General features: G+C 42.0%; 1 protein-coding gene and 1 long non-coding RNA gene across 3 annotated transcripts in view; one reads left to right on the top strand and one right to left on the bottom strand.

Annotated features, from left to right (window-relative positions):
* Positions 1-23202, bottom strand: part of SYN2 (synapsin II) — a 259209-nt gene that overhangs the window by 13611 nt on the left and 222396 nt on the right. Inside the window, exons 9-10 of the mRNA XM_075939636.1 lie at positions 21468-21570; positions 16988-17137 (exon numbers count right to left, since the gene is read on the bottom strand). Of these exons, the coding sequence (XP_075795751.1) occupies positions 16988-17137; positions 21468-21570 (253 nt within the window). The remainder of the gene's footprint in view (positions 1-16987; positions 17138-21467; positions 21571-23202) is intronic.
* The window catches only part of LOC142830983 (uncharacterized), a 98210-nt gene that overhangs the window by 64284 nt on the left and 10724 nt on the right, over positions 1-23202 (top strand). Inside the window, exon 3 of one of the 2 annotated variants that reach the window (XR_012906562.1) lies at positions 15138-15234. The exons of the other annotated variant lie outside the window; for it this stretch is intronic. This is a non-coding gene — a long non-coding RNA (uncharacterized LOC142830983). The remainder of the gene's footprint in view (positions 1-15137; positions 15235-23202) is intronic. 2 annotated transcript variants of the gene reach the window in all.

Raw genomic sequence — 23202 nt, 5'->3', positions numbered from 1 at the left:
TCTAGATTTCTGGCCACATTCATTCGGAATCTGTTCCCTATCATGTTCTGTGATTTGGAGAAGACTGGATGAAACGGGAAGTTCTGTAACTGATAGCACTGAGGCAATCCACCTCCATTTGCTCATCTCCAACAAATCATGACTCCAGGTTTGCTGCCCCGTTTCTGATGGACTTGAAAGGATCATTCTGGAGAAGAGCCATGCTGTATGAGAGCAGGTGGCAACCACACACTATGAGCCTGTACTGCCCTGTTCACTGCCCTCCCTTCAGGTCACTGTAGGAAAGGAAGGCTGCACTCAGCAACCATGCTGTGTGTATGTGTGTGCTTGCAAACGTGGTCTCCTTTTTAAATGCAGATGCCTAAGCAAAAACGAGGGCTGTAGTTTGCAAGCACCTTTTCCCATGTTTTCAAAGAGGAAGCAAAAGAGCACCCTCCGCCTTACCATGCCTGCCAACAAACTGAGTTCAGCTGCCCAGCACTCTGCCATGCACTATACCTTACTGGTACCAGAATGTTTAATGAACTCACGCAATCCACCCATACAGATAGGGCTCAGCTGAATGCATGGAGGCAAATGCTGCTAGACGTCATCCACATCGAACAGGAGGACAGGAAAGTATGCAGGGAACATGCACAGAAGACACTGTATGAGATATGGCATATTGGGGTGCACTACTAGGAGCATGGCCAGCAGATCTAGGGATGTGACTATTCCCCTTTATTCAGCACTGGTGAGGCCACATCTGGAGTATTGCGTCCTGTTCTGGGCCCCCCACTACAGAAAGGATGTGGACGCATTGAAGAAAGTCCAGTGGAAGTCAACACAAATGATTAGGGGGCTGGAGCACATGACTTATGAGGAGAGGCTGAGAGATTTGGGCTTGTTTAGTGTACAGAACAGAAGAGAGGTGGGGGGTTGGAAGCAGCCTTCAACTACCTGAAGGAGGGTTCTAAAGAGGATGGTGTTCTCAATGGTGACAGATGACAGAATGAAGAGCAACGGCCTCAAGCTGCAGTGCTGGATGTTAGGAAAAACTATTTCACTAAGAGGGTGGTGAAGCACTGGGTTACCCAGGGAGGTGGTAGAATCTCCATCCATAGAGGTTTTTAAGTCCCAGCTTGACAAACCCTGGCTGGGATAGTTTAGTTGAGGTTTGTCCTGCTTCGGGCAGGTGGTTCAACTCGATGGCCTCCTGAGGTCTCTTCCAGCCCTATGATTCAACTCCCAGATATGACTGTCATTCCCACAGGTTTGATTGCTACACAGGAGGATTGTAATAAGCCACATATCCTTGCGCTCCCCTCCTCTGTTATTAGACCTTATACCTACAACTTCTTTTGTGCCTGTGTTCCCTGTGTTTCCTAAATAAAAATTCATGGTTTCCGAACAACAGGATCTTTAGTCACTGGCTGTGTCTAGACTGGCAAGTTTTTCCACAAAAGCAGCTGCTTTTGCGGAAAAACTTGCCAGCTGTCTACACTGTCCGCTTGAATTTCCACAAGAACACTGACTTCCGACAGTCTGAAATCAGTGCTTCTTGAGGAAATACTATGTTGCTCCCGTTCGGGCAAAAATCCTTTTGCGCAAAAGGGCCAGTGTAGACAGCTCAGATTTGTTTTGCACAAAAAAGCCCCAATCGCGAAAATGGCGATCGGGGCTTTTTTTTGCAGAAAAGCGAGTCTAGATTGGCATGACTCAAAAGCGCAAAAGCGTCCGTGTCAATCTAGACGCTCTTTTCCGCAAATGCTTTTAACGGAAAACTTTTCCATTAAAAGTATTGTCGGAAAAATCATGCCAGTCTAGACATAGCCATTGGGCAGCTGCATTTGGGGTGGGTGCTTGGTCTAAAGGGCAGTACCCCTATAACAGGGGTCACCTTGGTACAAGCAATATGCATAACTGTCACATCATTGTCTGGTCATTTATGAAACTGGTTTTTAAAGCCTCTCTGGTGTTCAGTGTCCCTTGATGTCGCTTCTTATTGCCCTGGTGCCCATAATTAGCTAGTAGGTGATCTGCCTTGATCCCTCCCCCACCCTCCAGAAACTTTCCCTTCTGACTTTCACAGATATTATGCAGGAAGCAGCACCCACAATGGGGATATTGTTTTTCATGAGGTCTAACCTAGTCAATAAACTGCATTATTGCCATTATAAATGGTCAAAGGCACATTCTACCAAACATTCTGCACTTGCTCAGCCTGTAGTAGAACTGCTGTTTAATGGGAACTAATGAAGAACTTTTCTTTATTCACCCTCTCCACACCACTCATGCTTTTATAGACCTCTATCATATCCCCCCTCAGTCTCCTGTTTTCTAAGCTGGAAAGTCCCAGTCTCTTTAGCCTCTCTTCATATGGGACCTGTTCCAAACCCCGAATCATTTTAGTTGCCCTTTTCTGAACTCTTTCCAAGGCCAAAATATCTTTTTTGAGGTGAGGAGACCACATCTGTACACAGTACTGAAGATATGGCGTACCATAGTTTTATACTTCCCCTCCTCATTGTTCCCCAGGTTTCCCCCTCCCCTCTCATACCCTCTCTCTTCACCTCTCCCACCTCCTTTTCCCAGTCTCCCCCCGCCCAAGTTTTGTTAAATAAAGAGAGTTTCTATGTTTGAACACATGTGTCCTTTATTTTTTACATCAGGCAGGGGGGCTAGGAAGGGGTAAGTGGAAGGGGGTGAGGGAGGAATGGGGCACGAGCACCCGATAGGGAGAACTGGGGTGGCTCTGCAGGCTTCTCAGGGTGGAAGCTCTCCTGCAGGGCCTCCTGGATCCTGACAGCCCCCTCGATTGACTCCCCCCCGGATGGCAGCCTGCGGCAAGTGCAGCCGGGCTGATGGCCGAGTGCTGTGATGTGCCGAGTGAGGGCATTCAGGGCACTCCAAGACAGGACTGCTTTGCTGTCCCTCATCGAGGTAGACAAGCAAGCGGGGAACCCTGAGAACTGTCTGTCCGGGGTGGGGGTTGTGTCCCTTTAAGCACAGCCCTTGGCTAGCCTGAGACAGCAGCTCCACGCTCTAAGTCCTAACCTTATGCCCTGCTGGCACTAGTTCCGGCCAGGCTTAACTTCAGTTCAGGGTCCACTCAATGTGGACATGCTAGTTCGAATTAGCAAAACGATAATTCGAATTAGTTTTTAGGTCTAGATGCACTCATTCGAATTAGCTTATTTTGAATTAACTAATTTCAATTAAGTTAGTTCGAATTAGTGCTGTAGTGTAGACATACCCGGTGACTGCACACTGCACTTTATAGTTACATTGCAGACAGGTGGTTAGTTACGTCTTACTCCTCAGAGAAGTCACTTTCCTCTTGCCTCGTGAAGCTGCACAAAGCATATACACAGGAGGAGTGAGTTACTGAGTATGTTCCACCTGCTGACTGCATGTCTTTGGGGAAGGTAGCTGGCTCCTGAAATCTAGCAGTTTTGAATGTCAGTGTGCAATCCTGCCTGCCACCTACAGGGATCCTATAGAGTAGCCAGGCCCAGACAGGATTGCACCCATATGCTCTGGTTTGATTATACAGAGGTCTCCACAGAAGAGAGCTGATTCCAGGAAGCAGATAAGCAGCATGACATGTTGGTACAGGTCTCACTACAGAATGAGATTCTTATTGTAAGCCAGCATTGTTATTGATACCAGTAGGGTTGATGCATTGCATTTTCATTCATTTTTCCTCCCCACATCCCCTGTGGAACAGCTTTTCCAGGTTGAGACCATCAAGATGAATTCATGACTTTGAAAAGTGTAGCACAGTGATTGTTGTTACTAAACAATCTTTCCCAAGTTACCCATCTACAATTCCTCAGTGTATTCTAGCCCAATGTGTGTGTGGAAAAATTCATATTAGAAATGAATGAAATCATGGGGTTCTTATGAACTGTAATATTTTTGACCATAAGAATGATCCAGCTAGTCCACCATTTTGTCTTCCACCAGCGCCAGATGCTTCATAGGGAATGAACCTAATAGGGCAATTGATTCAGTGTCCACTGTTGTTCACTCTTAGCTTCTGGCAGTCAGGTTTAGGGACTGCATGCCTGACCATCTTGGCTAATCATCATTGATGGATCTACCCTAAATCAATTAGCTTATTCTTTTTTTAACTGAATTACATTTTTGCCCTTCACAATATCCTCTGGCAACAAGTTTCACAGGGTAACTGGGCATGGTGTGAAGAACTATTTTCTTCTGCTAATTTTTAAACCTGCTTCCTGCCTATTAACTTCACTGGTAATCCCTGGTTCATGTAGTATGTGAAGGGGTAAATAAACTCTCCTCCATTCATTTTCTCTAAATAATTCATGATTTTATAGACCTCTATCATATCCCCCCTTAGTCATTTATTTCTAAACTGAACAGTCCATGTCTTCTTAATCGCTCCTGATGTGGAAGTTGCTCCTTACTCCAAATAGTTTTTGTGCCTTTTCTGTGCCTTTCCCAGTTCCAATAGCTATATGAGATGTGGCGACCAGAATCTTCTTCCCTCTCCTGAGTGACCTTTAGGTACCTTGATCATCTGGTGTCCTGATTGTTTGGCAGACTCCCTGCTTCTGATATACTTAAAAAAATTTCTGTTTAGTTTTTTGCAAGGCTTCTATCTAGGAGCACAATTAGCAAAGGGCTTTATTTCCAAAAATCCAAATCTCGTTAGATTTGACAACAGTGTTTATGATGAACATGCTCATGTGGACTTGAGTCTGCTAAACATAGTTCCCCTAAAAACAATACAAATAAACTATAAAAATCAGGATCAAACCTCACACCTAACAAGCATATTCAATGTTTATGAAGAAGTAATTAATTAGGAAGATCTATCATCGCACTAGAGCTGTATGGTTCCTCTCCATTTTTAGCAAGAAGTCCTGAGGGATAGTAATGCTAGTAGACTAGTAGGCCTGTAAGCAAGTCTCTCCAAGTCAAAGAATTATTCCCCACAGATAGTAAAGGAATGCAGGCTGTGTAACAGAAAGCGCTCCCCTCTGTGTGTTAAGGTAATACAGAAGCAAGGAGTAATAGAACTGCAAAAGGAGCTTTCATATGGATGTATGGAGATGTGAGAGTGACAAGTGACAGAAATACAATGCACCTGAATATGAGACTGCACTAAAGAAAGGATAGCTTAAAGACTACTGAGTAAAATATCTATCTTAAGTTCATTATCCTTTAACTGAGAAACCCATTTGCTGTGTTCCTGAGAGCAATAGCATAAACAGTTTCAGGGCTTTTAAAAAGCAGCATCTGCTTCAAAAGACAGAGCTAAAAGGAGAGAGAAAGCCACCCTGCAAAAATGAACTCAAAGGGATAATCCACAATGAATCTGGGGAAAGCATCTATTAATTATAATGCTTTATATTTGCTCATTGGTTTCATTTAGCATTTTGTTGCTGCTTAGTTATTGAAATAACACTAGCTGCAAGACTATCCAAAGGAAATGAAATTCTTCTAGTTGCCCTGCTTCTGTCCTGAGGCTTGTCTGCCAGGCTGGGGACAGAGCATTTTCTGGAACAGCCTGTCTTTGATGATGTCCTGCAAGGAATGTTTTGACAGCAAGTCCTTTCCCCCCTAACTATTTAGCTCTTATGTACCTGTTTGCAGGGACCACTGGGCCTTGTATATGATTATGCAATTTATACATTATTTTATTTCTAGTTCCAGGAACAACTGCTGTGATTAACATACAATAAAAGACCCAATAATAAATAATATTGTCCGACATACCAAGATTCTTACACAAACTTGCAGTTTGGCTGAATAAGATCCTCAGGTATATAGGCTATACTGTGCAAATCGTAAATATTGCTATTGTAAAAAAAGACATATAAAATCTTTTAGAACATGGTGGTTTTTATGCAATGCTGATAGGTTATTATACACCATTTCTTAGCAGGCTGTGGACGGGAAGCACGTGTCAGTGCTTGTAGTGTTGCTTACCATAAAGTTAATGACACACTCAGCTAGAAGTTTACAATACCATCTACATGTTTTGTTAGTCTTTAAGGTACTACTAGACTACTTGTTGTTTTTTAAGTTTTTCCTGTTACAGACTAACTTGGCTACCCCTCTGAATCTATTTATATATAGTTAATAAATATCCTGAAAGCTGGATCTTCATTAGTTCCTTTTTTTCCCCATTGACCATAAATAAGCAGAAGAGTTGGGTAATACTTTCCACTGTGTCACCACAATTCCACTGTGTACTATAATGGATGTAATATATAAATTGCACTACAAATATATCTAGCTGCTGGTGTAAAAACCCAACAGACATCTCCAAATAGACAATGATATAATTCTGTCATTGATCCTGCTTATTTAAATTAGATTGTGAAAAATCACCCTTGTCTCAGAACTGTGGAGTTTGCAATTTGGAGCCTGCTGCTGTGCATTAACAGTTCATTAGTTTGTTTAAATTTGCTATTGCATATAAGCAGCTTGTTAGTTCAATTTATCTAACCTTCTTTGAAACAGGTCTAGTTCAAAATGAGCTAATGAACTGTTAGCGCACAGCAGCAGAGTCCATGTAGTTGCTGTGACTATAGCATGAAATTGTCTATTTTTATCATGATTGTGCCACAAATTATGCATAATTTTATTATGACACAATTGTTTCCATAAAAATAGGGTACTATTTAAAATACCATTAACATGCCTGTAATACTAACTCCTTTATATATGTCAATATCCACTGTTTTTAAATGGTGCCAAAGCCCAAGATACTGGGTTTTTATTTTTGCATATAAACTTGTTACAGGTTGAACCTTGGTGGTCTGGAACTCTGGTCCGGCAACATCTGTGGTCTGGTAGGGAGCCAGAGAGCCCTACCTACAGCAGTTGCCAACGGCTGGGAGCTCAGCCAGTAGGCAGCCTGAAGGGCCAGTGGCCTGGGGCCAGCAAGCTTGGCCAGTGATTGGCAGCGGGACCGGAGCCGGGCAAGGATCCCTGTCAGTCAAGAGCAGAGCTCTGCCACTGGGAGCAGGGAGCCCCTACTGGCCATTATATGGTGGCAGCCGGGAGTAGAACTCCACCAGTGGCTGTGGGCAGTGCTGGACAGGAGGGGAGCCTTGGGAGAGTCTCAGACCTGACCTCCTCTGGTCTGGCAAACTGTCTCCTTGGGACTATTTAAGTCCCAAGGGTGCTGGACCAGCGAGGTCCAACCTGTATTTCCATTTTGTCAAGTTCAAATGCTTGGGATAAATCATACACAGCATTTTATCAATATAATATAGTTTTTAACATTTGGACTGAACCATATCAAGTATCTTTTTTCTTTTTAACAATAAGCGCCACTGGAATATTTGTGTAATTCTGTAGCCATCTTGGATAGTCTAAGTGAAAGTTCAGGTGTAAAGTTACCTCACAGACCACAGTTATGAATGAAAGAGACTGAATGTTCTGGAAAACTTCAAGTGTTTCTGAAGATACAGAATATTGATTTCATGGACCTGAGAATCCAATTCCTACATATACAAGGGTTAGAGACAAACACAGAAAATGCAGCTATTTTGCTGGTGATCCCACTGTTGTTTCACAGAAGTACTAAAGGAATGAGTTGAACAGTAAATGGAAGTAGACTGCTCCTATTCTTCCAGTTTGAGTCTAGCTGCCTAGCTAGATGAAGAAATAGCTGGCTAAAATAAGCAATATTTCATACTTAAACAGTAGCTTTACGTTCAGAAATGTTCAGACTTGTTATCTAGGATGTGACTTCAACATATTTCCTGTTAGAAAAGATTATGAAATATCATACTGTTAAGAGGTCTGAACATCTCTTTATCCAAACAAAATGATGATGAACGGCTGATTATCAAGTGGGACTGATTGGCTATTTGTCATAAGTGACTTGCCAAAGGTAGAGCACCTTTCGGACTTCCATGCTTAATGTCTAATAGCCAATGTTTCAGACATGCCACTGAAAAATAAGTACCATTTCTTAGTCTATAGCTCAGAACAGAGGGATGTGATACATTTGCAATGAAATCAAAACTGCTCTGATATGAAGGGTTATTGCATTTTTCTATGAACTTGACATGGGAACTTTTTTCCTAAGGTAGGCAATATTTTATGAGCAAAAATGGTCATCTCCTAATAAAAAATGTAGCTCTCACAGTGAAAACACATGGGAAATTGTTTTCATAAGGTCTGGATTCAGTAAAGAACTTAAATACATGCTTAATTTTAAGCATGGGAGCAGCAGTCCCATTGCTATGCCTCTGACTGACTGCTTTTTATGAGAGAATTGTTTTCAGAATTCAGGATAAAACCAAGAGCTTTAGTATTAGATCCCTATTTAAACAAGGGAGGAGCATGAGACCATGCTATATTAAAATGCAGTTCTGCCTGTTTCTTCTTTTTGACTTTCTTCCCTAACAGTATGTGTGTATTTGAACTCTTATTAGCTCTTTAATTTCACACTTTTTCCCTCAGTTACTGTCTTGCAAATGCTTTTAAGCTTTATTGCCTTCCTCCTGTAGAAGTGGATGTATCTCTGCAATTACAGACAAGTAGTTCTTTTCTGAAGTGTAATAAACTGAAAACAGTAGGCTGCCACTAGATAAATATACTTTATATTAATTCATGATTTTACTGAGCAATGACTTTGTAAAAAAGTACATTTAGGTCCTGATCCTGCACTGAACTTCATGTAGACAGAGATTTAACATCACTGAGGCTTTGTCTGGGTGCAGTGAGTTCACAGCAAACTGGTGGGCTTTTTTATATCAAGTTTGCTTAGTTGGCAAGCAAAAGTATGTTGCCACCCTTAATCCTGCAAATTTGGCCTGGCATCTGAAAAGGGGGATTCTTTTTTTTTCTTGTCCTAGAAAGGACAACATTACTGAAAAGTTGATTTAAATAAAGTTTTTTTCTCTTCATGTAGAATAACTGGCCTATAACCAAATAAAAGGGAAATTAAATACTTAGAAACCTTTGTATAAGTAGCATTTTAGTTATTTAGTAATAGAGTATGTACAATCATACACTCAATTTCATATTTACTGTAATATCACTTTTGCATTTTACTAATTTGTACTTGCACATTATCCTTTTTCATTAAACAGTAAAAAAAATCTTGCCATTATGAAAAAGAAAAACTACCACAAGATGTCACTATAACTTAAATAACTAAGATGTGTTGTAGTATAGCAGAGAGATGATTTTCTCTATAGCAGCGTTCTAGTGTTTAAAAATAAAAAGAGAGACTTCCAACCATTTATAAAATATTTTGGGGGTCACAGTTTTAAATAATTAGTGTAGCATCTACCTCCCCAAACCCACAGTGTTTCTTACTGAGCTTCAACAAAAAAAAACTAGATTGTATGCTGACTTTTACAAACCTGGAAAGCATAATTCTGCTTCTAATTCACTTGTTTTGGGGGCAGAAATTTGTCAAGTAAATATTAATGGGAAAAAGAACTTTACTCACATGGGTTACATCTTCAAAAATGCTGGGGTGGATACTGATTCTCCACTGGCTTGCATATTGTGTAGTTATTTACCCTCCCACCTCCCTCTAGATGAGTGGTAACTCACAAAGTGCACACAAACTTTCATGATTCAGAAATTCAATAGAAAAGAGATGTTTCACATTTAATAATGTAGCCCACAGAAAATCTATTGAACATATCTTAACTGACTATATAGCCTAAGTTTTTCAACAAGTTGCATTGATTCAGATTATGATGTAATCTGATGTAAGACTTCAAAAATGAAAATACTCAGTTTAAGAGGCAAAGAGCAGAACCATATTCAGATTCTTTTCACTGATGCACCTTGGAACAAGTGGGGCCAAATCCTGAGATATGGATAATGAACCCATAATGCAGCTCAGGGGGCCTTTATTCCCTTGATCATGGGTGCACTATGCCAGGCTAGTTCATCTAAATCTGGATTGATCCTCTCACTTCTGCTTGGACCAGCTTTATGCTGCCAGCTGTTCAATGTACAGCAGCTGCACTGCACCCCAGAATTCTGCCTTTAATTATAAATATTGGACTGAGAGACGGAAATACAGCACAGGGTTTTTTTGTAGATTGTGCATTTTAGAGAACAATCAAACTTCTTAATGTCAGTCAGTCTCCTCATCCCAAGTTGTTAAAAAACAGGATGAACAAACACCTGTAAGGGATACTCTAGTTTTCCTAGGTCCTGCCGATCAGGCCACCACCTTGGTAACTTCTTACCCCCATGCTGAACCCAACTCCCTGGCATTATGAAGCCAATCACAACCCACATGTGAGGAATGAGGGGTGGATAGTGAGGATGTCAAGAGAGTGGTAGGAAAAATGAAAAGAAAACTGTCAGGAGGTATGTAAATCTGCAGGGGAGGTCTCAACCCAGTGTCTGTGTCAATACGCTATGTTTAGCTTCAATACAGAAGGGCTTATTTTGTGCAAAACATTTTTTTAAGGATTACCCCATAGAACAACACAATCATAGAATCACAGGGTTGGAAGAGACCTTAGGAGGTCATTGAGTCCAATCTAGTGCTAAAAGCAGGACCAATCCACACAGAATCATCCCAGCCAGGGCTTTGTTAAGCCGGGACCATCTCCCCAGGTAACCCATTCCAGTACTTCACCACCCTCCTAGTAAAATAGTTTTTCTTAATATTTAACCTAGACCTCCCCCATTGTAACTTGCAACCATTGCTCCTCGTTTTGTCATCTCGTTTTGTCATCTGTCACCTCTCTCCATCCTCCTCAGGTAGTTGAAGGCTGCTATCAAATCCCCCCTTACTCTTCTCTTCTGTAGACTAAGGGTATGTTTACACAGCAAAGTTATTTCGAAATAACTTTCCTAGCATCTACACAAGCCAACTGCTATTTCGAAATTAAATCGAAATAGCGGAGGGCTTATTTTGAAATCGGTAATCCTCATTCCACGAGGAATAATGCCAATTTTGAAATTGCTATTTCAAAACAAGTGCTATATAGACACTTATTTCAAAATAGGGGGCCTCCAGCCCTTCCCAGGGTGCCCTGGTGGCCACTCTGGCCTCAACCAAGAACACTCCTCTCCCTCTCCCACTCCCCGGAACCCTTAAAGGGGTAGACTCTGGCCACAGTGCCTTCCTGGTCCAGGGCGGAGACCATGGACCTTATTTAGGTTTAGGGGGATGACCCTAACATCCATGATCTCCGCACTAGACGGAGGAACGTGACAATCTATGGCAGGATAGCTGGCAGCCTGGCCACCAAAGGCCACATGCGAACCCAGGAGCAGGTTCACATGCAAATCAAGGAGCTGTGGCAGGCGTATGCCAAGGCCACAGGGGACAGCTCCCAAACAGGGGCAGACACTTTCCCCTATTTTGACGCCCTGGACTGCAGCCTGGGGGGCGGGATGGTCTGTGCCCCCAGGTGGTTGTCAACCCTGGGGCAGAAGGCCCAGACCAGGACATGGAGAAGTAGGAGGAGAAGGGCCAAGAGCCGCAGGAGAGCAGAGGGACAGTGCCACGCACCCAGGACTCCCGAGCTGTCCCAGCAGGTCTGTTGCTGGTGTCGTCCGAGGCAAGGGAGGCTGGTGCTGTCACTGTCCCCTTATGCGGGGGGAACGCGGACGTCTATGGCAGGATAGCTGCCAGTCTGGCCACCAAAGACCACATGAGAACCCACGCACAAGTTTGCTTGAAAATCAAGTTGGTCCGGCGAGACCCCCAACCCTGAGCTTCCCCTCTATGAGCCCAAATCCCTTAGCCTCTCTTCTTAAGTCATGTGCTCCAGACCTCTAATCATTCTGTTGCCCTCTGCTGGACCTTCTCCAATGCGTTCACATCATTTCTGTAATGGGGGCACCAGAATTGGACACGATACTCCAGACATGGCCTCACCACGGGAATAATGACTTCTTTAGATTTACTGGCAATCTACTAATAATGCACCTTAATAGGCTTTTAGCCTTCTTGGCTATAAGGCACACAGTTGACTCATATGCAACTTTTTATCCACTGTAATCCTCAGGTCCTTTTCTGCCAAACTTTTACTTAGCCAGTCAGCCCCCAGCCTGTAGCAGCGCTGGGGATTCTTCTGTCCCAAGTGCAGAACTCTGCATTTGTCCTTGTTGAACCTCATCAGATTTCTTTTGCCCAATCCTCCAATTTGTCTAGGTCACTCTAGACCCTATCCCTGCCCTCCAGAATATCTACCTCTCACTCTAGCTTAGTGTCATCTGCAAACTTGCTGAGGGTGCAATCCATCCCCTTAACTGGATCATTAATAAAGATATTGAACAAAACCGGTCCCAGAACCAATGCCGCTTGATATCTACCACCAACCAGACATTGAGCCGTTGATCACTATTTGTTGAGTCTGATGATCTATCTACCCAGCTTTCTATCCACCTTACAATCCATTTATCCAATCCATAATTCTTTAACTTGCTGGCAAGAATACTGTGAGAAACCATATCAAAAGTTTTGCTATTGTCTAGGTGAATCATGTCCATTGCCTTCCCCCACATCTACAGAGCCAGTTACCTCATCATAGAAGGCAATCAGGTTTGTCAGGCACGATTTGTCTTTGGTGAATCCATGTTGACTATCCCTGATCACTTCCCCCTCTTCCAAGTGCTTCGAAATGGATTTGTTGGGGATCCCCTTCGTGATTTTTCCAGGGACTGAGGTAAGGCTGACTGGTCTGTACTTCTCTGGATTGTCCTTCTTCACTTTTTAAAAGATGGGCACTACATTTGCCTTCTTCCAGTCCTGTCCTTTTTTTTATCCCAGTCTCTCTAATTACAGCAGCTTGGGGCAAGGTGAGACATGCCTCCCTGGCTGCTGCAGCTGCAGCAGGCACAGCTGGCGAAAGGAAGCATGTTCCCTGGCTAGGGAAGTTCCAGGTTCATCTGATCCCTGTGCCTCCCAGCCAGAATGTAGTAAACTGTACACTTTCCCCTCGCTCCCTGACGAAGGGGAACAGCCAGCAGTGTTCCTGTATGTATCTGAGGAATCTTCAGCCCTCCGTAAAGGGGGCTCACTCAGCAAGCTCCCTTCACCAGACTGGTACTTTGGTCTCTGTTTTGGAAGGCTTTATGAGAAGCAATCCCATTCCAGGAACATCCCATTTTCCTGGCACAACCAAACACATTGCAGCATACTGAATTTGGTGGTCCTAGCTTTGACCATTTAGGAGGAGTTCTTGAACAAACAGACAGATGCACAGACAAACAAACTCTCTCAAATTTATGAGAGACTAGAAGACTTACCTGGCATTGCTCAGGTCTTTCAGGGAAAGGTGATGGCAGTATGGGAGAGTGTAGGAGTCAGAGCAGGGGCTTGGGGATGTGGGGGGCTCTGGGCAGGAAGCTGGGAATTTGGGGTATGTACGGGAGTCAGGGTTTGGGGATGAGGAAGGGCTCAGGGTAGGGGGTGCAGGAGTCAGGGCAGGGGGTTGGATAGAGGGAAAGCTTGGGAAGGGGCTCAGAGGTAAATGCTGGCTTCTCTCCAAGGCTTGCCTGGAGGTGGGGAGGCATTGCAACCCACTTGCTGGCTTCTCCTCAGGGCTGGCCCAGGGCGTGGTGGGGGTGTTTTTATAGCCTGCCAGCCTCTCTGTGGTCATGCATGAGTATAAATATCCCTGCTATCACACCCCTCCCTTTCCGTTTGACATGAAACACTCACATTCCAGGCACATCCCATTAGCCTGGTACAACCAAATGCTGACCTTGCTTTAGGAGGAAGCTACCTACCAAATTTGGTGGCCCTAACTCTTGCCATTTAGGAGGAGTTCTTGAACAAAAGAACTCACAGACAGAAGCACATTTCTAAAATATATAAGAAGATTTGGCAGACCCTGATAAATTTCACCCCATGGTACTTAGGGAACAAGCTGAAGCAATTTTGGAACCATTAACAGTTATGTTGGAAAATTGCTGAAAAACTCACATGCAAAATCCAGTTCTGCCATTGCTGGTGTTTGAATTCAGATCCTGTCTGCTAGCAGATGGGACTGTCAGCAATGCATTTTTCCGTCATGAGATTCCTATGCATTTAAGGGATACTGTTGACTTAAAATTCTTAGTTGCTGTTGTTTCTAGCATATAGAACAATTCCCTTATGTCTGGCTAGCTCATATAATTCTAGAAAGAAACCAAAGATTTCTCAAGTATTCAGCTGAGACTATGAAAGAGCAGGAGGAGAAAAGAGGAAACTAGAAGATCATTATAATAAGTAGAGTAGATCGCAATTTTTTTTCTTGGGGGAAGGGATGTCACCAACATAACTGACAGTAAAAAAAAAGGCAAATTCTACTTCCTGCAACAAAGCTCCTAGTACATGCATCTATTTAATTACATTAATTATTGTAGCAAGAGCTTAAGGACCAGATTTTTATAAAAGGAGCCCTGTAGGGTACACTCATTTTTGGACATAAACTTTTGGTATGGAATTGTGTTTACAAACAGGAACATGCCCAATTTGAGTACAAAAACAGTCAATTTGCTTACATGGCAGTAGTAATCACTTGCAGAAACATTCCCACACGTTGGGCCTCTCTGAAATCTAGGCACAAGTGCCTACTTGGGTATACTAGATTTTGAGTCAGTGGGAGTATTTAATACTCCATTTTCTAAGGGCAAAATCTATCAATCTGACAACATTTATTTATTCTGTCAATTTTGCATCTCTCTTCGGTGCTTTGGGCAATGCCTCTCAATTAGCGTGCTGTAATATATGGTTAGTTTGCTGGTCCTAAAAGAAAGCACTGGTGCTATGAAAGTGATTTTGTTTTCCCTCTGTGACTTTTTTTAGGTGCCCTTTACAATGGACTTGAGTCATGGTAGATGGAAATGCATTGTGTGTGGTTATGTGGTTTGAAACAACGTTGTGCTCTGTTTCTACTGGCTATAACATAAATAGATGCTACACCACTTCTTTTGTGGGATGGTGGTGGTTTTTTTTAAAGTATGATGATCCATTTCAAGAGTAAATTAGTCACTCTCCCTCAAAAAATGGTTTACTTTGAGACATACCTCAAAATTGTTTACCTAATGTCTACTCAGAATTAAAAATAGACTTTTTAGTTAGGGTTGGTAATTCCCAACCTACAGTTTGGGTCCATTTTATTGCTTAAACAATCACCATTGGCCCTATCAGTGTAGATAGACAATCTCATTCTCAATTGTTCATTTAGGCCTGATCCTAAGAAGCACAGAGTACCCAAGCCACCCACTGAAGATAATGGAATTGGGACCTGCTCAACTCCTCCCAGAATCAACCCCATTGGACCTGTGAGTTCATAAGGAATAAAATTTGACATTTACATAGCACTTTCTATCTTCAAAGCATAGCACAGATATGAATAGCAATTAATAGCCTCCTTTTAATAGAGAGTGACATGGGGAAGCAGAGGGCTTTCTCAACAAAGGGATTTAGGTGCCTAACTGTCACTTCAGGTGCCTCAATCCAAAACTTGGATCCTTAAATTCCATGCTCAGCAACCACATAATCCTGCAGGTGCCTAAATTTCTGGTTTTGAAATGAACACTAAACCCCCAGTCAAAGTGAGAATTGCTCTGGCTGCCTTTCTTGCCTCCAAGTCCCAATTCAGTAGGCGTGCTTGGCGTACAGCTACTGGGCTGAGCATCTCACAAAGTGTTGGTGCCTCCTTAAAAACTTTAGACCAGTGGTTAGAGCAGCGTTTCTCAAAGTGGTCTGCGGGCCCATTCAGAGAGCTGCTACTGGGCCGCTTTGGTTTCTTTACTACTGGCTATGCAGCCACGGAGCCTCACAGCTCCCACTGACTGCTGTTTGCCACTTGCAGCCATGGGGAGCCACAGGAAGCAGCGTGACCCGGGTTGCTGCTTCCCATGGTTACCCTTGGCTGCAAACAGTGAACTGCAGCCAATGGGAGCCCCAAGGCTCTGTGGCTGCGGAGCTGGTAAGTAAACAAACTGGAGCAGCCCAGTAGCAGCTCTCTCAGAGTGGGTCCATGGACCACTTTGAGAAACACTGGGTTGGAACATTCATCCAAAGATGTGGCAGACTCTATTCAAATCCCTCCCACATGTGGAGTAAGGATATAAATGCAGGCCTGCCACCTCCTGACAGAAGGAGACATATTCCATGAGGTGCCTAATTTCCTTAGGCTACTCCCCTCTCCTTAGTATTAGTGAGTTTATACAGTTCCCTGCACAGTGCGCTGGCTTTTGTGAATCCTTTTGTGATTCCATTTGATGGCTGGGTGCCTAAAGTTTGGTGATACAATGCTGAGTCTAAGTTCCTTTTGTGGATCTAGCCCACAGAAAACAAGAGACTTAATCAAAGTAACAAAACAGATCTGTAGCAAATCCAGAATCAGAACTCAAACTCCTGTTCTCAAAGCATAAGGCCACATGTGACAAGTTGAATGCATTTCTATCCTTTTCATAACCCAGGACTTAACAATTCAGTCCAGGCAACTGCTCACTGAAATAGTAAATACATGTCAGGCACATTCCAGTTGTGTAGTCACAGGTTATTCTCCTGCTTTGTATTATATTAAACTGATCATATGATCATGTAATGTTCTTTGCACACATTGTTATCAATGGATCTCAATAAAATCTTCTGCAATAAGACAATTTATCATCAAGCTTCCATCTTCAAATAAAAAAGCCAAATACTATTTAGGGCAGTGCCTCTTATGTCTATAATAGCCATGATATTTAACATGTTCTGTTTTTACATAAATATGACCTCTTACCACATAACAAGGACCCCATTTCTCCAATGTCACCTCAGCTGAAGACCTATTGGGATACTTAAATAGCTACAACTTGCATGTAGAACCACATCAGCAGAATGCTTTTGATCTATGGTGGTTAACTGTTGTTTCTAGAATACTTTCTAAAATTCCTTGCTGGATGCCTTTGATGAGAAGTTGTGGAATCCTTGTTGCTGTATCTGATTAAAAACTCCTGTAGCCAAATCCATTACTGCAAGTGAAATTTTGGCCTTAAACTTATTATCCTGCTATGTATTTAGAAAGCAGAAGTTTCTTACCTGAGGCTGCTGAGTGGCAGTAGGTCTCTGAGGAGATGGTATAGGTGTTTTGGACAACATTTGGTTCATTTTGCTTACGACTAAATCAGTTATAAGTTGCCTGTCTTCAACTTGATGTTCACCAATCAAAGGCATTGCACAGTCCATAACCTATAATATACAACAGCTGATTAGCTAGGGAATATAGCATTGCAGAAAACTCCTCCATGTATGTGTCTGTAAATGTTGGGTCATCTATAGAGTTTGTTCTGCAAAAAGGAAAAAATATGTAGAAATGATGTATTTTTGTGAGAGGCCAGGGAATCATCATCTTAAGTATCATCATCCTCTTTCTGGAGATGGGAAGCCACTCTATATGATCTGAGTCTGAGTTTCTGTTCTGTATGTGGGCTGCTTCTGAGCCCTTTCACAGCTAGGGATCACCATTCTCTATGGCAGCATCCCTTTCCAATCCCAAGGCAATATAGCCATATGACTGCATGTTGACATTTTTGGGGGATGCCATGTGTGGACGCTCCAGGAGTACTTGGTTCCTGCAGGAACTACAACACTGTAGCTATGTCTGCACTACAGAGTTTTTGCAGAAAAACAGCCATTTTTCTGCTAAAACTCGCAGAGCATCCACACCTCAAGCATGTTTTTGCACAAAAAAATCGAAAGAGCAGAGGGTCTTTTGCACAATACATATTCCTCTTTCTACGAGGAATAACTCCTTTTTGCACAAGAGCTCTTGCATAAAAAGATGCGTGTGGATGGGGAACAGGGTTTTTTTGTGCAATCAGAGGCAATCAAAAAAAGCACAGGTGCCCTGATGGCCATTGTGTAAATATCAGAGTTTCCTTTAGAGAGAGCATCCATGCAATCTGGCCACTTTCTTTTTTGATGCGCTTTTACAGGGTTGACACACTCTTGCGCAAGTTTTTGCAGAAGATATCTTCTGCAAAAAGCTTCTTGCGCAAGAAGCGTGCAGTCTAGACGTAGCCTGTAAGTGCAAAGAATTAGAAAGAAGCAGAAGGCTTCCCCAAGGAAGTTGAAATCTGAGGAATTTCCCTGTGAATTCTAGGTTATTAAATATTTAAAGGTCTCTTTCTCTGCATGCTTTATGTGCCTTACAACTCCTTACTGGAATATCCCTAAGAAGATGCTAAGTCAAAACTTGCATTTCCTGGCTTTTTTGTGTCTTAAGGGCTACAATATCTCAAGGATGCACCAACCATCAAAAATCTCCCTCAGAGCTCAGACGATTACTAAAACAAACCCAAATTAAACAAAGAAATACAATTTACATTTCAAGCAGATGTTTTCTAAGAAATGTATGAATGGTGTTCTTCTCTTAGGCCACATTAATGGTCTTAAAGAATGTTTGCACTTAAGGCTCCTATAAAGTTTTATTTATTTTTCATGTTAATATTTTTGAAGAGGTACATACTGTATACTTTTCAAACTTCCTTGTCGCATTCCTGTGATTCCTGTAATTTATCCAATGGATAAATTACAACTGAAGAAATGAGAGAAACAATACTACATTTGTTTTAACATACAGTTTATTCTTAAGGTTGCTTCCTAGCGCACAATGTCCATGAGGAAACGCTACAACAAAATATGCAAGAGAAACATGTTCTGATATTTTCCAGAAAAACAATATTACATTCTGATAGATGGTGTCACCAGGCACTGTGTGATACATACCCATAGAGCACTACTCCCGCTGTGAATTTTTTTTGGATTTCCACTTTGTGAGAAATTTTGGAATATCAACATTTTTGTCACCTGGAAAGCCCACATTTCAATCAGCTCTGGTTTCAAGGAGCCATAGCTACATTTATTGCACATGCCAACTGTAGAACATTACTCCAAATTACTGTCCTCTTACTTTTAGGTCTAAATTTTTTTTTCCAGAGAATGAATGCACAATGCAATGGACAGACAATTGGGAAATAGGCATACATACATCCCTGAAAAATGCATGCTGCAATGGAGCTTGCTAAGAAACAAAAAGGCAAGTTTTTCACCCTTATTCAGCCTTTGTTCCAAGGGTGTCAGGTGCATCCATCGCCAAGCTCATGTTGGGTGACCCCATGTTGGATGTGGGTCTCCAACCCTCAACCTCTGGCTCCTTTTGTTTTAAACCTGCTATTGTTAATTTCATTTGGTGCCTCTTACTTCTTACGTTATGGGAACAAGTAAATAACTTTTCCCTATTCACTCTTCTCCACAGCAATCATGATTTTATAGACCTCTATCATATCCCCCTTAGTCTCCTCTTTTCTAAGTCAAAAAGTTCCCGTCTTTTTAATCTCTCTTCATATGGCCACTGTTCCAAAGCCCTAATTATTTTTGTTGCCCTTTTCTTGACTTTTTCCAATGCTAAGATATCTTTTTAAAAATGAGGCGACCACATCTGTACGCAGTATTCAAGATGTGTGAGTACCATGGATTTATACAGACGCAATAGGATATTCTCTGTCTTATTCTCTATCCTTTTAAAAAATGATTCCTAACATTCTGTTTGTTTTTTTGACTGCTGCTGCACATTGATTGGATGTTTTCAGACAATGATCTACAATGACTCCAAGATCTCCCTCGAGTGGTAATAGCTAATTTAATCACCATCATTTTGTTCATATAGTTGGGGTTATATTTTCCAATATGCATTACTTTGCATTCATCAACATTAAAATTAATTTGCCATTTTGTTGTCCACTCACCGGCTGTGCCTAGACTGGCCAGTTTTTCTGGAAAATCAGCCGCTTTTCCAGAAAAAACTTGCCAGCCATCTACAGTGGCCGCTTGAATTTCCGCAAAAGCACTGACTTCCTACTGTAAGAAATCAGTGCTTTTTGCGGAAATACTATGCTGCTCCCATTTGGGCAAAAGTCTCTTTTGCGCAAATCTTTTGTGCAAAAGGGCCAGTGTAGACAGCGGAGATTTGTTTTCCTCAAAAAAGCCCCGATCGCAAAAATGGCGATTGGGGCTTTTTTGAGGAAAAGTGTGTCTAGATTGGCACGGACGCTTTTCCGCAAAAAGTGCTTTTGCGGAAAAGCATCTGTGCCAGTCTAGATGCTTTTTTCCAAAAATGCTTTTAACTGAAAACTTTTCCATTAAAAGCATTTCTGGAAAATCATGCCAGTCTAGACGTAGCCACCTAGTTTTGTGAAATCCTTTTGAAGCTCTTCACAATCTGCTTTGGTCTTAACTATTTTGAGCAGTTTAATATCATCTATAAATGTTGCCAACTCACTGTTTACCTCTTTCTCCAAATTAATTATTAATATGTTGAACAGAACTAGTCACAGTATAGACACCTGCAGGACACCACTAGTTACCTCTTTCCATTCTGAAAACTGACCATTAATTCCTAACCTTTGGTTCCTGTCTTTTAACCAGTTATCTGTCCACGAGAGGACCTTTCCTCTTATCCCATGACAACTTACTATACTTGAGAGCCTTTGTATAGGCTCTTGTCAAAGACTTTCTGGAAATCTAAGTACTCTATATCCTTGTCTACATGCTTGTTGATGCCCTCAAAGAATTCTAGTAGACTAGTAAGGCATGATTTCCTTACTATCGCTCAAACCTTGCAGGATTATGCCATAAATCCATGTTAAATAGTGCATCCAAGCACTATACTCTATTTTGAATTAGCAGAAAACCAAAAAGGGATTTTTTTAAAAAAGGGAAAACATATTCCCACATATTTACAGTTAGCCAGCTTAACCAGTTTCACACACATTGAAATTAGTACTGAAAACAATATGACAGAGTTCAACTAAAGTGGGACTATTTAGGAGAGAGTTGCAGAATATGAAGTGAAGATAGAGGTGTTACAATAGAAAGTCTCTCTCCTCCTGCTGGATGCATACATAGTTGTTTTGATGTAGCCACGCAGATTATCTGAGGAAACAGGAGCTCCACATTTCATATTCTTCCAGAGGTGAGGGAGCTACTACTGATTAACTCTAATTTTTGAAGAGTACAACACTAAGTTTGATCTTCCAAACTTCTGATGTCAGTGGGACTTGTGGGTGCTTAGCACTTGACAATGACAAAACAGCTTGATATATTTTCTTCTTTTGGAATCTCACAGGCAGAACACCAAAGAATGAAATCTTTGCTTTTATTTAGAAATGGATACCATGATCCAGGAGAGGACAAAATCAGAACCTCTCTTTGGATGCCAGTGTATTTTGGTTGCTTGCTTTTGTTTTTGACTTTGGGTAGTTTGAGTAAAACGGAACTGGGAACTTAGGGCAGACTGTCCTGAGATGCTGAAATCAGGGCCAGAAACTCAGATATCACTATGAAAAGAAGGGTGACCATAACTTAGATATGCAGTCCTGCATTATGATTCATTGTTAAATACACTCTAGCCTTCGGAATGCAAATAACTTGCGTTGGATGCCTAAATCATATGTAAAGTGATTTTACTCAGGACTCTTAACATGAAAATGCGTGTACTGACAAATATGTCATGTCTTACCTCAAAAATATAATCCTTTCCATCTTTGCCATGTACAGCTTTCACAGCACAGATATCCAAACCCCCAAACATTTCAGAACAGGTGTCAACCCAGAACTTGTACCTGTTGTGTGGAAAACATAGTTCTGCATCAGTATAAAATCAGATTCTCATTATTATATACACTAAATTGGATAGTTTGTTAGCTGGACAGTTGCTTTAAATTCAGTGTTCTCTTGAGTCTGTCTACTTTACCGAATTTTCATTTACTATAGTAGCATCTTAGAAACTCCAGCCCAGTGTCCATTAGGCACAATATAGTGGTGCCACAGAGACTCCCTATTTCTTTAGCTAGTGATACACTGGCCCTAGCCCCAGCATAGTTTAGAATACTATTAAGGCTGGTTGAAACCATTAAAACAGAGACCTGTCCCGAAAGTGTCATCAGTCAGCTGGAGCTCAGTAGCATTCCAGCCATGGTCCTTCACATGCCCCTTATGTTCAGGCCAAGAGAGAGAGGTGCAGCTACTTATGCTGGCCTTACATCAGCCAAGGACTCCCCAAAAGGCCAAACTATCAGCTGGTGAGATTTAACCAGATTTTGCACCTTCTCTGCTGCTGGGGTGGTTCCAAGTGGCTGCTGTGTTGCAGACTCTAAATTTATGTCTGAGCGCCAAATACAGTTACATAACTATTGCCTGACACTGGCTAGGCTGATTTTTAAGACTAGCTATTGTTACTATTCCATCAGGAAAACTATTATCTGTTTTGTAACATGGAAGTGTCTTTATCTTCAGCATTTTATTGACCATAAAATACTCAGAGTCAGTGTAGGTTTGAAGAAATCATTTGTAGTAAGTTGAGGGTCGGTAACATAGAGTCAGCAGGCCTAAATAAAGGCCTATAACGTAAAAACAGCAACAGGCCTGGAATCTAGTGAGCAAGACTTTGGTTCAGTAACACAGCAGCTGAGAAAATGGCCCTACTGATAACTGTAGGATTGTGTAAATTAAGTCGAGCATGGAAGAACACAGGGAGGCTCTGGGATTAGGATGAGCTGTGAGCCAGAGGGGAGTAGCAGAACGTCTCAATAAGAAACGTCTTGGTACCAACCGACTCCCCAAAAACTAATGTACATACTGACCTAGGTTCAGGACCAGGTCAAAGTTGACAGCATGAAGGATAGTAAGTAGACCCCCCCCCCCCCTTCTGTGAGGTGAGGGGTGGTAGTTGGGTAACAGAGGATGGCAACCTGATACGTAAGAAGTGATGTAACTTGTTTGTACATGTCTATAAAAGGGCACCGCAAAGGGTGATTGCCGACTGACATGGGGGGTGCTATGTGCACTTTTATGTGTTGGTACATTGCCAAGGCTTACAGAATGCGCAGTGGCTTAGCACTGAGTCTGTCTGCTAAGAACTGTTTAGGTATGTCATTTAGCAATAAATCTGCTCGGGTGATTTTGATCCTTATCTGATTTGTGGTCTCTGGGGGCTCTCTGGGCGTCTGTTGTGTTGACTCACATGCACAGGGTTAATGCGTTAGACGGGGAGCACACACAGATGCAGCCAAAAGTTTATCATAATTGACGGAGTAGAGGACCTATCAGGAACTCATCAGAGACAAACCCTGAAACCCTGACTGAAGATACCATTTAACAATAAGCCAACATAATGAGAATCGACAGTGCAGAGGCATCAGGTGACATGAAGTGTAGTAGTACACTGTCCTATTTAAAAATCCTGTAGAATTCAA

The sequence above is a fragment of the Pelodiscus sinensis genome, chromosome 11 (genome assembly GCF_049634645.1).
Source record: "Pelodiscus sinensis isolate JC-2024 chromosome 11, ASM4963464v1, whole genome shotgun sequence".
Taxonomy (NCBI): Eukaryota; Metazoa; Chordata; order Testudines; family Trionychidae; genus Pelodiscus; species Pelodiscus sinensis.
Note: the sequence above shows the minus strand (reverse complement) of the source record. Positions and strands in the feature narration are given on the sequence as shown.